The following is a 13,176-nucleotide window of genomic DNA, read 5'->3' as shown; positions in this document are numbered from 1 at the left end:
TTTAATCCACTTCAGACAAGTTGTCCATTCTTATGTGTTCAGCAAGAGCCCAAAAGTATACCTGCCTTTATCTCCGGCAGACCACCTCTCCTGCCACTTCTGTCTAGTTCTTTCCTTTAACTTCTTTTTAATAATACACATTGGAACCATGTTATACATAACTTCGTTGCCTCTTGCCGCCTGCTTCGCCAGGAAATCCGCCCTTTCATTACCAATCGTACCAACGTGTGCCTGGACCCACTTAAATTTAATATACTGTTGACCATCGTTTTCCGTAAGTGTTTTCTTGATCTTATATATAAGTGGATGTACTGCATTGTTATTTTGTAGGGCATCCAACGCACTCCTACTGTCCGTGTATATACACGTGTCCTTATATTTATGATTTAAAACGATCCACTTAACAGCCTCACGGATACCCACGAGCTCCGCTTGATAGTTTGAGCAGAATCCTCAAATTTATAAGTCTGGTAGTAGATCTCAGTCCTCCGTTCGTAGGCAACAAAAGCCGCCCCAACTCCATTATCTGACCTGGAGCCATCTGTGTAAACATGTATAGTAGCCTTTGACTCATTCTTTTCCAAGGCTATGCCAAAATCCACATTCGGTTTAGGAAGCAGCCAGTAATTGATGTTCATCTCACATCCTGCCACCGCATCCCCAGGAGCCAACCCAGGAGGCATGATACCATGACGCACAAGATACCTCATAGCACGTTCTTCAATAATATACTCTATAGGTGGCTTTCCTGCCAGGATAAGCAACGCTTCATTAGATATTGTCCTGTAACACCTTGTCATCCTCAGCAATGCCACCCTCTGGGCCCCTGCAAGATGCCTTCCTTGATACGTTTTGTATGCATTAGACCACCAGGCAGAGGCAGCATAAGTCAACATTGGAACAAAGAGTTTCTCATAAATTACATCCATGGCCTCCAGACCCAGACCCCAGGAACCCCTGGCTACCTGGGACAATTTATTCATTACCCTAATGCTTTTAATCTTCATTTCTTTAATATGCTCGATCCATGATAACTTATTGTCTAGGACAACACCTAGATACCTAATCGTCCTTACGATCTTTATAGATTCATTTGCCATTTTAATCACTGGTGTACGCCTGAGCAAGGTGCTACCTCCATTCGATAACACCACCCCAAATGTCTTCTTGGGGTTGAAGGCCAACTTTTGAATTCTTCATCATTGAGAAATGAGGCTAAGAAAGAATGAACCTTTTTCTTCAATCTCACTACGTGAATGTCCTAGAATCACAATCATCAAATCATCTGCATATGCAGTTGCCAAAATGTTCTGTTCATTAATTTTCTTCAAGATCTCATCAAAAACAATATTCCAGAAGCTAGGACCCGACTTTGATCCTTGCGGGCATCCTCTCTCCAGATTTTTAATAACTAGGATAAAGTTTGTCTCATAAATAGCCGTCCTATCTGAAAGATAACTCGAAGCCAACCTGTACAAATTCCCTGGACATTTCCAAATCCTAAGCTGCTTTAAGATACCTGGCCACCAGGCATTATCAAATGCTCCACTGATGTCCAAACTGACCACCACAGTGTACTTATATTCCTGCAATGTCATTTTAATATCATTGATTACCTTGTTTATTGCGTCCTCAGTGGAAGGCTGCTTACAAAATCCATATTGAATATCACACAAACCACCTTTGGGGTTAATATGCCACATAATTCTATTTATCATTAAGTCATCAAGAATCTTCCCCATGGCCGAAAGCAGGCTAATGGGCCTGAAACTAGAGGGATCAGACTTGTTGGGCTTGGGTATTATAACCACCAGAGCCCTCTTCCAGATCCTTGGGAAGGTGCTGAAAGCTAGGCACCAATTAAACAACTTCTCTACCATCTCTGGGCAATTCTTCCATACCTGTCTGATTATATTCAAGTCTATACCATCGTCACCAGGTGCCCTATTAGCTTTCATTCTCTTGATACTACCATCGATCTCTCTTCCTGTAAACGGCGGATCATCCACCATTTCGTAATCCAACTCCATTTCCTCTCTTACAGCTCTGTGGTGATCTTCATCCCTGTCAGGGCTATCTCCAGGGAAGAACTGGGTTATTAATGAATCAATTGTTTCTTCCAGGGTATTAGCAAGTCCATCTCTAGTCTTAACAGATGCCAAGACAGTCCTGGCCTTAATTCTCCCCGTGCTAATCTTGTACAAAGTGCCCCATGGGTCATTGGCATTCTCCTCACAAAAACGTTTCCATGAATCCAGTTTATACTGCTTAATCTTATCCTTATAGAATCTTTCGAACTTCAAATGGATATCCTTCCTTCTTTTCCTCTTGTCAGGGTCATAACAATGTTGGTATTTCCGTCCAAGCCTGATGTACTGCCTACGGATATGCGTTAAATCACTATTCCACCACTTCACAATATGGCGCCTAGCCTTCTCAACTGGAATGCACTCACAGCAAACTCCTAAGATAGCTTCCATAACTCTTTCAGCCACCTCTTCTAACTGCCGACCGTTGACCACCTCTAATGACATTAAGTCCTTCATTTCTTCCTTTAACTTTTCACCAAATCTTGTCCAGTTTCCTCTATTTGTATTAAACATCCTTCGTTGAAACCTTTGCATGGTGTGCTTGGCCCACACTTGAAAAAAGATAGGCCTATGATCACTTAAACTTGCATCCACACTGACTTCCTAATCTCTTATCCATGGCAGGGCACCACTACTACAGATGGTAAGATCAATCCAGCTAGCCCCTCTGGGGCCATCAAAAGTCGGAGGGGAATCAGGATCATTCACAATGTGAAAGCCATGCACCGCAATAAACTCTAAGATATCATCTGCCTCATCATCATGCTCTGTCCAGCCCCAGATAGGTGAGTGAACATTAAAGTCGCCCCTGATAATGATACTACACTCCTTAAATTGCCCTGCTATCCTTTCTAGCTTATTAATGGTAGTCCCAATTGGCTCACCAAAAGTATGATAAACACTTACCCATACAGAACGCCTGCCATTAACTATCATCTCTACGCACGCTAAGTTAGCGTCACTTAACTCCTGGCAAAAACGAACATCAATTTTCCTATTAGCACATATTATCGCTGCGGAAGGCCTATCACAGCTTGCGTGAATTACACTGAGTCTAAGCCCTAAACCTACCACTTTACCATGAACAGCGACGGCTCTTGAATGAGAGCTATATCACAATTCTCCATTAACTTATTAATCATAGAACTCGCAGCAATTGCACTCTGTAAATTAATTTGAGCTATCTTCGCCACTTTACTACCTAGTGATCTCAACCTATACCCATTATCCATAGTCGGTACAACTAATTATTAAACTTTTCATCCTCTGCACTACCGGGCATTTCCTATCAATCGCATTGTGTTTAGTATCCATGCTTCTCTCTCTCTCGCAATTAATACATTTGCTAATAGTATTCCTATTTGGACAGTCCCTAAACTTATGGTTCTGCCCACACTGACTGCAAACTGGCGACTCTGCCAGGCAATCCTTTGCAAAGTGCCCCATTTTACAACAGTTGTAACACTGTACAATCGGAATAAAATCCTCTAAATTACATCACACCCAGTTAAGATTTACCTTCTTTAACCCCAACAAGATTTTTCTGATTTGGGGAACAACTTCTACTATCCAGCTGGTAACTGGTTTAGACCTGTTACCCAATTGAAACTTAGGGACAAATCCCTTGCTAAACTCATTGAGTGTTAACCCACTACTCTCTATTTCAGCATTTTGTTCAAATAAGTATTCTGTAATCACTATCTTTTCTATATCCCGTGAGATGCCATGAATAATAACCTTAGGCAGCTGTTTATGTGGCTCCTTTGCCTCCAGACCCTCTATCTTACCTACCGCATCCTGCAATACTCCTTTATCCTCACACTTACCAACTTCCACAGCAATAGCTCCCTTGCGAAGCTTCCTGATCCCCCTGATTCCAATCTTTAACTTATGGGGCTGGATATGTTCTTTGATCAGCTTTTTAGTTTTTTCCGCCTCTCCTCCTGATGATGGTTGTATGATCAGTACTTCCTTCTTTTCCACTGGCTGCCTATTAATTTTCGGGAGACTGATGACTTGTGTGTACGATTTTCCTTTAACATGTCCACTACTGATATCATCTAATCTTTCATTAATTCTTTTGAACATCTTTGCCACAGTACTAGCTTCATCAGCCATAATATTAATTATCCGGGAGACTTTTCTCATGATTACTTGAATATGGTCCCGGGATCCTATCTTGGACCCCGCATTGAGTGTCAAATATGCCGACAACTCGTTTTGGACAATCTTTGCTGCCGCAGCCCTCTGCTTGAGGGTGCCCACCTCACCTGCTCCCGGCAGGGGTGGAAAATCACCAGATGCTTCCTCGCACTGGCCCTCCAACTTTCGGGGCACAACTTGTGCCCTACTTTTCTCTGGCTGTGAAGCCATAGCAAGCCTTGAAAAAGGCTGTATGCGCACCTGTGTTTAGTTTCCCCCAAAGGGTACTTGCGGGCTGCACCTCGAGAAGGTACACAGACACGACTTTCCCAGAGAAACCTCGTGAAAAAGCAAGCGAAAAGACAAAGCAACAAACGCTCAAAAACTCGCTAGTAGATAGGGACACTTTCACTTTGTAAAGACTTTATTCCACAAAAGCCTCAGCACTGCTAAGCATCGCTGAGGTAATAGTACAGGTAATACATTTGTTATCAGTTTGTATAACATACAGCATATTACATTAAGTATAAGAATAATGCATAAAACACTAGCTAATTTACAACTGTAAAAATAAGATATACACTAATAAAACTAGCACCAACATAGTAAATACTTAACAGTGTGATGCCATGAAAATATATACAATATGTACAGTATAGTAAAAATAGAGGCTTATAATTCTGCAATGCGGCAGTCCAATGCACCAGTCATTGTACAGATGTTCTTTTGAAATAATTCTTGACTAGGTCCTTAAAGGCTTGCATAAGGCTTTTATTTTGTATAAGAGTGTGTATATCCCTTGGCCACTCAACATCAGTTGGTAACAGTGATATAATAGTATTCCTACTGTCTTCAAGCATTGGACATTGAAGAATATAGTGTTTGGCACCATCTTGTATATCACATATATCACAATTTTCGTTGTTTGTAGTAGTGACTCTGTTTAAGTAGTTATTAAATTTTCCGTGCCCAGTATAAAACTGTGTCATGTAGTGGTCTATATAATGCTTGACATTAGTAGAAACCCCTGGAAACAGTTCCTTTGTTATATTTGTGCTTTGCATATCCCAAATGTTTTGCCAATCATTTATTACTGTTTGTTTGATTTTATTGACTATATAACTTTTTGGTATTGCAGTGTACTGTTGTTTAACATTATTTGATATAGCTGTTTGGGCCAATTCGTCCGCCCTCTCGTTTCCTGTTAGGCCTGCATGCCCCCTGACCCAAACCACTGCAAACCTGTTTCTTTTCCTAATCATTTCATGTAAGATTTCATGAACTAATGGATGGTTCCATTAAAGGTTTTTAATCGCTTGTAATGAAGAACAGGAGTCCGTAAAGATGTTGACCTTGATTTCATCATTGTTGTTATTACTCCATTTAACTGCGTTTAAGATGGCCCTAAGTTCAGCTTGGAACACGGAGCAAGTATTTCCAAGTTTCTCTGTGTAGTTATATACTTCCTTCTCTTCTTGGTAAACCACCATGGCACATCCCACTTCCTCATCTGACTTGGAACCATCAGTATATACAGGGTGCTTCAAAAAAATGTATACACACTTTGAACTTCCATAGAAAATTTATTTACCGTTCTACAAAGTTAAATTTCAGGAAAATAGAAAGCTGAAAGTCCAATGTAAATGAAACATAAATAACAAATGTTAATACTGTTCAAATTGGTGACCTGCAGCATCAATACAATTCTGAGTACGAGTCACCACAGATTCTGTACATCGTATCAAAACGTCCAATGAGATTTCTCTACACACTGCTTGAATCTCATTCCAAAGAATGTCTAGGTTACGTGGTTTACGTTTGTACACCTCATCTTTTACTGTGCCCCACAAGAAGAAATCCAGTGGTGTAAGGTCTGGAGAGCGTGGTGGAAACTCGATTGGCCCCCTGCGTCCTATCCACTGGCCCGGCAAATTTTGATCCAGGTAAGCTCGTACGTCCCTGTGATAGTGCGGCGGAGCACCATCTTGTTGAAAATAAAAATCATCATTATCGTATAATGCACGAATGGCAGGAAATATGGAATCAGCAAGCATTGTTAGGTAATTAATACCAGTTACAGTGCCTTCAAATCGAAAAGGTCCAATGAGTCCCCTTGAAGACAAACCGCACCACACATTTACACCAGGCAAATTTACAGCTTTTTCAATTGTAATGTGAGGATTTTCTTCACACCAGTAAACACAATTGTGCCTATTGACAGTTCCATTAAGTTTGAATTGGGCTTCATCCGACCAAATGATGCTACCCATAAATCCCGGTTTACGTATCACCATCTCCTGAATCCATTCACAAAATTGCAACCTTCGATCTGGATCGTCGTCATTTAGCTGTTGCACCAGCCTTGGAATGTAAACACGATACTTGCCTCTCTTCAGAATGCGTAGCACGCTGCTAGCACTTACATCACTTTCACATGCCCCTTGCCTTGAAGATTTGTTAGGAGAGCGTTGAAACAGTTCCAAGACTGCCGTTGATGACTCATCACTTGTAGCTGTTCGAGGCCGACCTGAATGACCTTTATGCACATCACACACTGTTCCATGAACTTCGAATTTGTCTCGTATGCGTGTAATTGTTAATCTTGAAGGTGGTTCTGTATCATACTCCCTTCTCCACTGTCTTTGAACTTCATTTACATTTTCAAACTTCCAGTACCACTTAATAACCTGCTTACGTTCTTCAAAACTCAAACGTACGTCCCCCATGTTGATATTACAAATTCCAACTGATATTATAACATAGAGGGACGATTATGCTGCCACCTGGCGAAGAAATATAACATTAGCCTTGTAGAGCGGGAAAACTACAATAGTTTAAAGTGTGTATACATTTTTTTGAAGCACCCTGTATGTTAGTTGATTGGTCCGTCCAAGGGTGGTCTCTTATACTGGGCCAATTCCAAGGTGCAACTGTTGTGATATTCTTTTGTGTTCTTTCAATGTTTACATAATGTTCACCATTTATTCTTATATCTAGGCCTTTCCTCAACTTCTGCCTTTTTATAGTGCTTTCTAGTTGTAAGATAATGGGTGGCTTACCGGCAATGACCTGCAAGGCAGTAGTTGGTGCGGTTGAGTAAGTTTTGCAAATCCTAATCAAGGCCCTTCTCTGATCTGCCAGTAATTTCCTGTCCAAGTGTGTCTTTCCAAGTCCATCCTCCATAACCGGGGCAGCGTAGCCAACAATAGGCAAGAAAACAGAATCATAAGTGATGCTGGTAATCTCAGAACTAAGTCCCCACCTATTCTTGGCCACCTTTGAGAGTTCGTTGAAGATTAAATTAGTCCTGTCGCAAATATACGTAGCATGAGGGATCCAACTGAGTTTATGATGAATTAAAATCCCCAAATACTTAATTGTTTTTTCAATTTTTACAGTTCTGTTTCCCATTTTAATTGTAGGAGTTCTTTTATATAGATCAGGTGCTCCAGGTTTTGTAAATATTATACCTCTTGTCTTGTTTGGGTTAAATTGAAGTCTGTTGTCTTCTCCCCAAGCTGTTATTTTATGTAGGATTGAATTGGCCCTTTGCTCGATTTGATTTCTTGAGTAAGCTGCTACTAAAATCATGGCATCATCGGCGAATGCAGTGACCCAATCATTTCCAAAATCCTTATCAATGAATCCATCAAATAATAAATTCCAAAGCACAGGGCCCAGGACTGAGCCCTGCGGGCACCCCCTATCAATTTTCCTTGTGTATGCCTCTTTACCAACGAACAGTGTTGCAGTTCTGTCTTGTAGATAGTTTCTTATTATATTGTAAAGGTAGTCAGGACATTTATATTGTTTCAGTCTGTGCATTATCCCCCTCGATGTGGGTTCCTGTCCGTGGTGAGGGGACCTCCCAGAGATGGCTTAGAAAACCTTCTTTGCCATCCCTGGGATCTGAACGCCCACCCACGTGTTTGCCGTGCGTGGTATCCCGTATGCCGGAAAGGGNACTTGCGCAAATTGAAGAGTAGATATTTAAAATCTTTAAACCTTTTAAAGGTACTATGCTGCTCATCCTGGGGAGCAGACAAAGTTTTATGCTCAGGATTTATAGGGCCCTTGTCCGCTCTAAGCTGGACTATGGTTGCATTGTTTATGGCTCTGCGCGAGAATCTGCTCTTCGGATGCTGGATCCAATCCATCATCAAGCTTTGCGTTTGTGCACCGGTGCATTTCGAACTTCCCCTGTTTAAAGTTTGTATGTGGATGTTTATGAGCCTCCATTATCTCTCAGGAGAGAACAGTTGTCTCTCTTCTATTACATTAAACAAAAATCTCAGAAAAAACTTACAGCTGATTGTTCAGATACTCAGCTGAAAAGATTATTTGCCGCTCGGACGAGTTGTGTCCCCACATTCGACATAAGAATGGAGAATGTAAGCAGCACGATTGACCTAGACACAAGCAACATCTCACATGTTGAGGTTAATAGTATTTCACCTTGGTCATCTTCACCGATCGATGTTGATTTAAGCTTAAAGCAGTTCCCTAAAGAAACCACGCCAGACTACGTCTATAGACAGCACTTCGCGGAAATTCAGCATTGTAACAGGAATTTAATTCCTATATACACCGATGGATCTAAGTCGGATAATTATGTCGGCTTAGCCTTTGTTTGCCAGGATGAAATTGTGGCAGAACAAATAGCATTGAATTTTCCCACTTTTCTGCGGAGTTGCAGGCTATTTACTCAGCCTTAAAGCATATAAATCGGAAAGGTCATCGTAGCTGCGTGATTTACACTGACTCAGTTAGTGCACTCCAGGCTTTGCTCTCGTATGAATTTAGTTCTCACTCTCTAGTTATTAAAATTCAGAAACTAATTTGTCATCTCATTACAAGAAATTTATTTGTGAAGTTCTGTTGGGTCCCAGGCCACGTGGGTATAAGAGGTAATGAAGAAGCTGATACAGCTGCTAAGTCAGCAAGCCCTCCACAGCATACAATGCGTATTGAAGGAGGTGATTTGAAGCTAGTTGTTAAAAAACGACTAGCCGAGAGATGGCAAATCATGTGGAATGCACAAATCCACAATAAACTTTACGAGATCAAACCTTTGGTAGAAAATTGGACACATAATAGGCAATATGATAGGAGATCTGAGGTTATCCTTACTCGTCTGAGAATTGGACACACTCGACTGACTCATCAATACCTTTTGAAGGGAGATGACGAACCAGTATGTCAGCACTGCAACTGTGCTGTAAGTGTTAAACACATATTTTGCAACTGTGTTGCTTCTGATCAGAGTCGTAGACAGCATTTCGGAAATGCAAGCCTTAGAGACATTTTGGGCCAGAGGCCAAATCTGGATAATATACTGGACTTTCTAAAAGTCATTAATATGTATAGGGAAATCTGATGAATTAATTATTGTACAGTTTTATTTACGTTGAGTTGCATATATAAATTATTGTATATATATTTTGTTGTTGTTTGTTTATTTATTTTTGTTGTCGCTTATTTATTTATTTTTGTTGTTACTTATTTATTCATCATATTTTAGATTATATATTTATATTACCATTTGCTGTTTAATGGTTAAACTGTGATGTTTCGTTTATGTGTATATATGTCTTCCTATTTATTTTCAACTTCGAATTGCACCATGTGTTGTGGCGCAGTATAGGCTGTATGGCTTTTGTGCCAATAAAAGTTAACCAATCAACCAACCAACCAACCATCTTTGACACTTGATTGTCTCCATCTCTTGAATGCCTTTTTTTCTCCAACGGCTGCTTGCACTTCTTCATTCCACCACCAAATATATTTGTCAAGGTATCTCTTTCAGGTTTTGTGTTGCCTAGGATGGTTCAGGCTGTCCTGTTGATGTGTTGAACAAGACTGGACCAGATGATGGGCACTGGTTGTTCAGGATTGTTGTTGAAGTTAGCCATGCTCAGACCAACTGCTTCCTTGAACTGAGTTTTATGTTCAGGTAGGCGGTGCCACTTAATTCGTTCAGGTCCAGTCTTTTTAGGTTTTGAGGTGTTGCTGAGCTTGAGCTTAAGGTGAAAATTGATGAGGAGTGGGTGATGCTGAGGTGCAATATTGTCTGATGGGACTAGTTTGGCATTAACCACGAATTTTAGGTCCTGTCTTCTAACGAGGCCGCCAGTCTTTTATTTGGGTCATCCATTTACCACTAGCATAGGTCACTAGGTGGCTGGTTTGCTTTTTGAAAAAAGTGTTGACGGCCAAGTCGAAAGCTTCAGCGCACTCCAAGATCCTGTCACCCTCAGCATTCCAGTCCCTGAATCCACTCCCACCATGCACTCGCTCGTAATTTTTTCTTGTTGTGCTAACGTGGCCATTGAGGTCACCACCGATTTATCAGGAATTTATTATTACCGACCAACCGGAGGTGTGCCTCAAAATTTGTCCTTTTCATCTTTCAGGGCGCCTTGTTGCCCACAACAAGGCACCCTGAAAGATGAAAACAACGAATTTTAGAAATAGAAATTTAGAAGGAAATTTAGAAGGAATTCAGCGAATTAACTATTCCTGCTATTCAGGAAACAACTCAAATAGTTTGTTTACGGCCCCTCAATATGGGTTCCTGTTCGTGGTGAGAGGACTTCCCAGAGATGGTTTAGTAACTCTTCTTTACCATCTCTGGGATCTGAACGCCCACCCATGTATTTGCCGTGCGTGGTGTCTCATATGTTGGAAAAGGGGGATCCTGGTAGTTGAGGGGCAACATAACGTCCCCAACACACTGCTTTGGCCCCTGCTTTGGATAAACGGGAGGCTCCAATCAGGCTCTGTTTGAGTCAATCGGCTGGTCGTTGAGTCATTCTTGACCTCGGCTTGGAGTCAACCAATCGATGCAGACCGGGCAGACACGTCAGACTAGATGTGCTCTTCTTGACTGCATTGTAAGGGTATAGCTCCTAGGAAACCCTGGTGTGACGGTCTATGGGAATCTCTCATGTGACGGCATCCCCTTGTTGGGCCCCATGGAGGGTGGGGTCACTGGGAGCTGAATTAATATTACATAATCATGGATCATCAAAAAACCAAAACTACAGACAATGCTACAAAGAAACAAATCATTTCCAGTCAGCCAACCTACTTCATAGTCCATGCTACTGGACAAACACCTCTATCAAAATGTTCTCATTTTCTGATCCAGAAGCTGTTTGAATCTACAGTTGGAAATTGGAAAAAAATACAAAAATTGAGGTCAGGAGATCTGCTTCTAGAAACAGCCTCACCTCAACAGTCTGCAAAACTTTTGGCAATTAAGGCACTCGGGAGATATAGAAGTAACTGTCACCCCACATGGAAGTCTAAACTCATCACATGGTGTGATATCAGAGATCGATCTGATATCTGAAGATGAATCAGATATTCAGATCGGCCTTTCTGATCAAGGTGTAACTGCCATTCGACGCATCTCCATTCGTCGAGATGACAAGTTAATTGCTACCAAACATTTAATTTTAACGTTTAACAAATCGACATTGCCATCTATCATTACTGCAGGATATCTGCGCTGTCCAGTCTGCCCCTACGTTCCAAATCTGCTGCATTGCTTCAAATGCCAGCGGTTTGGACATTCACAGACATCCTGCCGAGGCAAAAGCGTATGCGCACAGTGTGGGATTGAAGACCACGTTAGTACTGAATGTAAAAGTACCCCATGCTGTGTGAACTGTAGAGATGCCCATCCTTCCTACTCTCGGAAATGCCCTGCATGGCAGAGAGAAAAAGAGGTTCAACGGTTAAAAACCATAAATAATATATCATACACAGAGGCCCGTTGTATAGTCACCCCAAGTCCACCAATGAAACAAAAAACCTTTGCTGTTGTGTTGAAATCTACCAAGACATGTGGGGTTCAAACAGATATTTCTGTATCCCCAAGTGAATCTCTTACTTGCCATGCAAAATGTTTATTGATCCCATCTGCACAATCAGAAGAAAAGGAGAACACAAAGACCAAAACTTTTGTAACTAAAATGGGAGTAACAACCAGAAATGTGGGTTCTAAAAAAGCCAGTAAGAACCCACTTAACAAACAAAGAGTGAAAGCAGCCATCTCTGAAGTCTCAAAAAAATCAGAAGCTCAATCTATGAGTGAGTTTTCTGACATATCTGATGAAGAGCATTATATGGAGGTTTCAAAACCAAAGTCACCTCCAAAAGAGAAACCGCCTGTGAAATTAAAGAGGGATACCCTCGCAAAGAATGCTGCCTCAAACACACAATGGATTATAAAATAATCCAATGGAACTGTCGTGGTTTCTGCAACAACTTCTCTGACATTAAACACTTGACATCATCTACCTCATCTCTCTGTGTGGCACTCCAGAAAACCCATCTAAAACCTAGAGAATATATTTCTTTAAAAGGATTCAATCTCTATCGCAAGGATGATGATAGCCCTCTGCTATCATCATCCTTGATACTGGTTTCAAACCACTATACTGGCTATACTGGTTTCAAATGACATCCCATCTTTACCGATACAAATAACCACTGATTTGCAAGCTGTGGCAGTCAAAATTTCAATTGGTGTAACTGTCACAGTTTGTTCTATATACTTGCCACCAGACGTCAGAGCCAATGAGGATGATTTGGACGCATTAGTCGAACAGCTGCCAACTCCGTTCCTGTTACTCGGTGATTTCAATGGTCACAATACAATGTGGGGCAGTTTCGACATTAATTGTCGAGGCAGGACCATTGAAAGATTCATAGGCAATCAGCAAATCTATTTATTTAATACGGGAGAAGTGACGTACTTCCATGCCCCTACAAGAACATTCACTGCCATTGATCTATCATTAGCAAGTCCAAACCTGTTTTCAGCATTTACATGGGAGGTTGGATGTAATCCACTCTCTAGCGACCACTTCCCAATATTTCTAAAATATCGAGGCAGAGAAAGCTGTGAAACAGCCCGTCCACCACGCTGGAAACT

The 13,176-nt window shown here is 41.2% G+C and overlaps 2 protein-coding genes across 2 annotated transcripts; one reads left to right on the top strand and one right to left on the bottom strand.

The window, feature by feature from the left end:
• Positions 1–5,770: 5,770 nt before the first annotated feature.
• Positions 5,771–6,997, bottom strand: LOC111642705. The gene has a single exon (XM_023389084.1). It carries the CDS (start codon positions 6,956–6,958, stop codon positions 5,897–5,899), a length of 1,062 nt encoding a protein of 353 aa, XP_023244852.1. The 5' UTR covers positions 6,959–6,997; the 3' UTR covers positions 5,771–5,896.
• A 1,666-nt stretch (positions 6,998–8,663) lies between these two features.
• LOC111642716 lies at positions 8,664–9,713 on the top strand. Its single transcript, XM_023389095.1, has 2 exons — positions 8,664–8,671; positions 8,886–9,713. The coding sequence occupies exons 1-2, from the start codon at positions 8,664–8,666 to the stop codon at positions 9,607–9,609; spliced, it is 732 nt and encodes a 243-aa protein (XP_023244863.1). The 3' UTR covers positions 9,610–9,713.
• Positions 9,714–13,176: the final 3,463 nt, after the last annotated feature.

This window comes from Centruroides sculpturatus, unplaced genomic scaffold, assembly GCF_000671375.1.
Source record: "Centruroides sculpturatus isolate CEXI.00-Female unplaced genomic scaffold, Cexi_2.0 scaffold1760, whole genome shotgun sequence".
NCBI classification, from domain to species: domain Eukaryota; kingdom Metazoa; phylum Arthropoda; class Arachnida; order Scorpiones; family Buthidae; genus Centruroides; species Centruroides sculpturatus.
Note: the sequence above shows the minus strand (reverse complement) of the source record. Positions and strands in the feature narration are given on the sequence as shown.

What these genes read in the sequence shown, in the direction of transcription:
- LOC111642705 (XM_023389084.1), bottom strand. Translation starts at nt 6,958, where the DNA reads ATGGGGGACGTACGTTTGAGTTTTGAAGAACGTAAGCAGGTTATTAAG.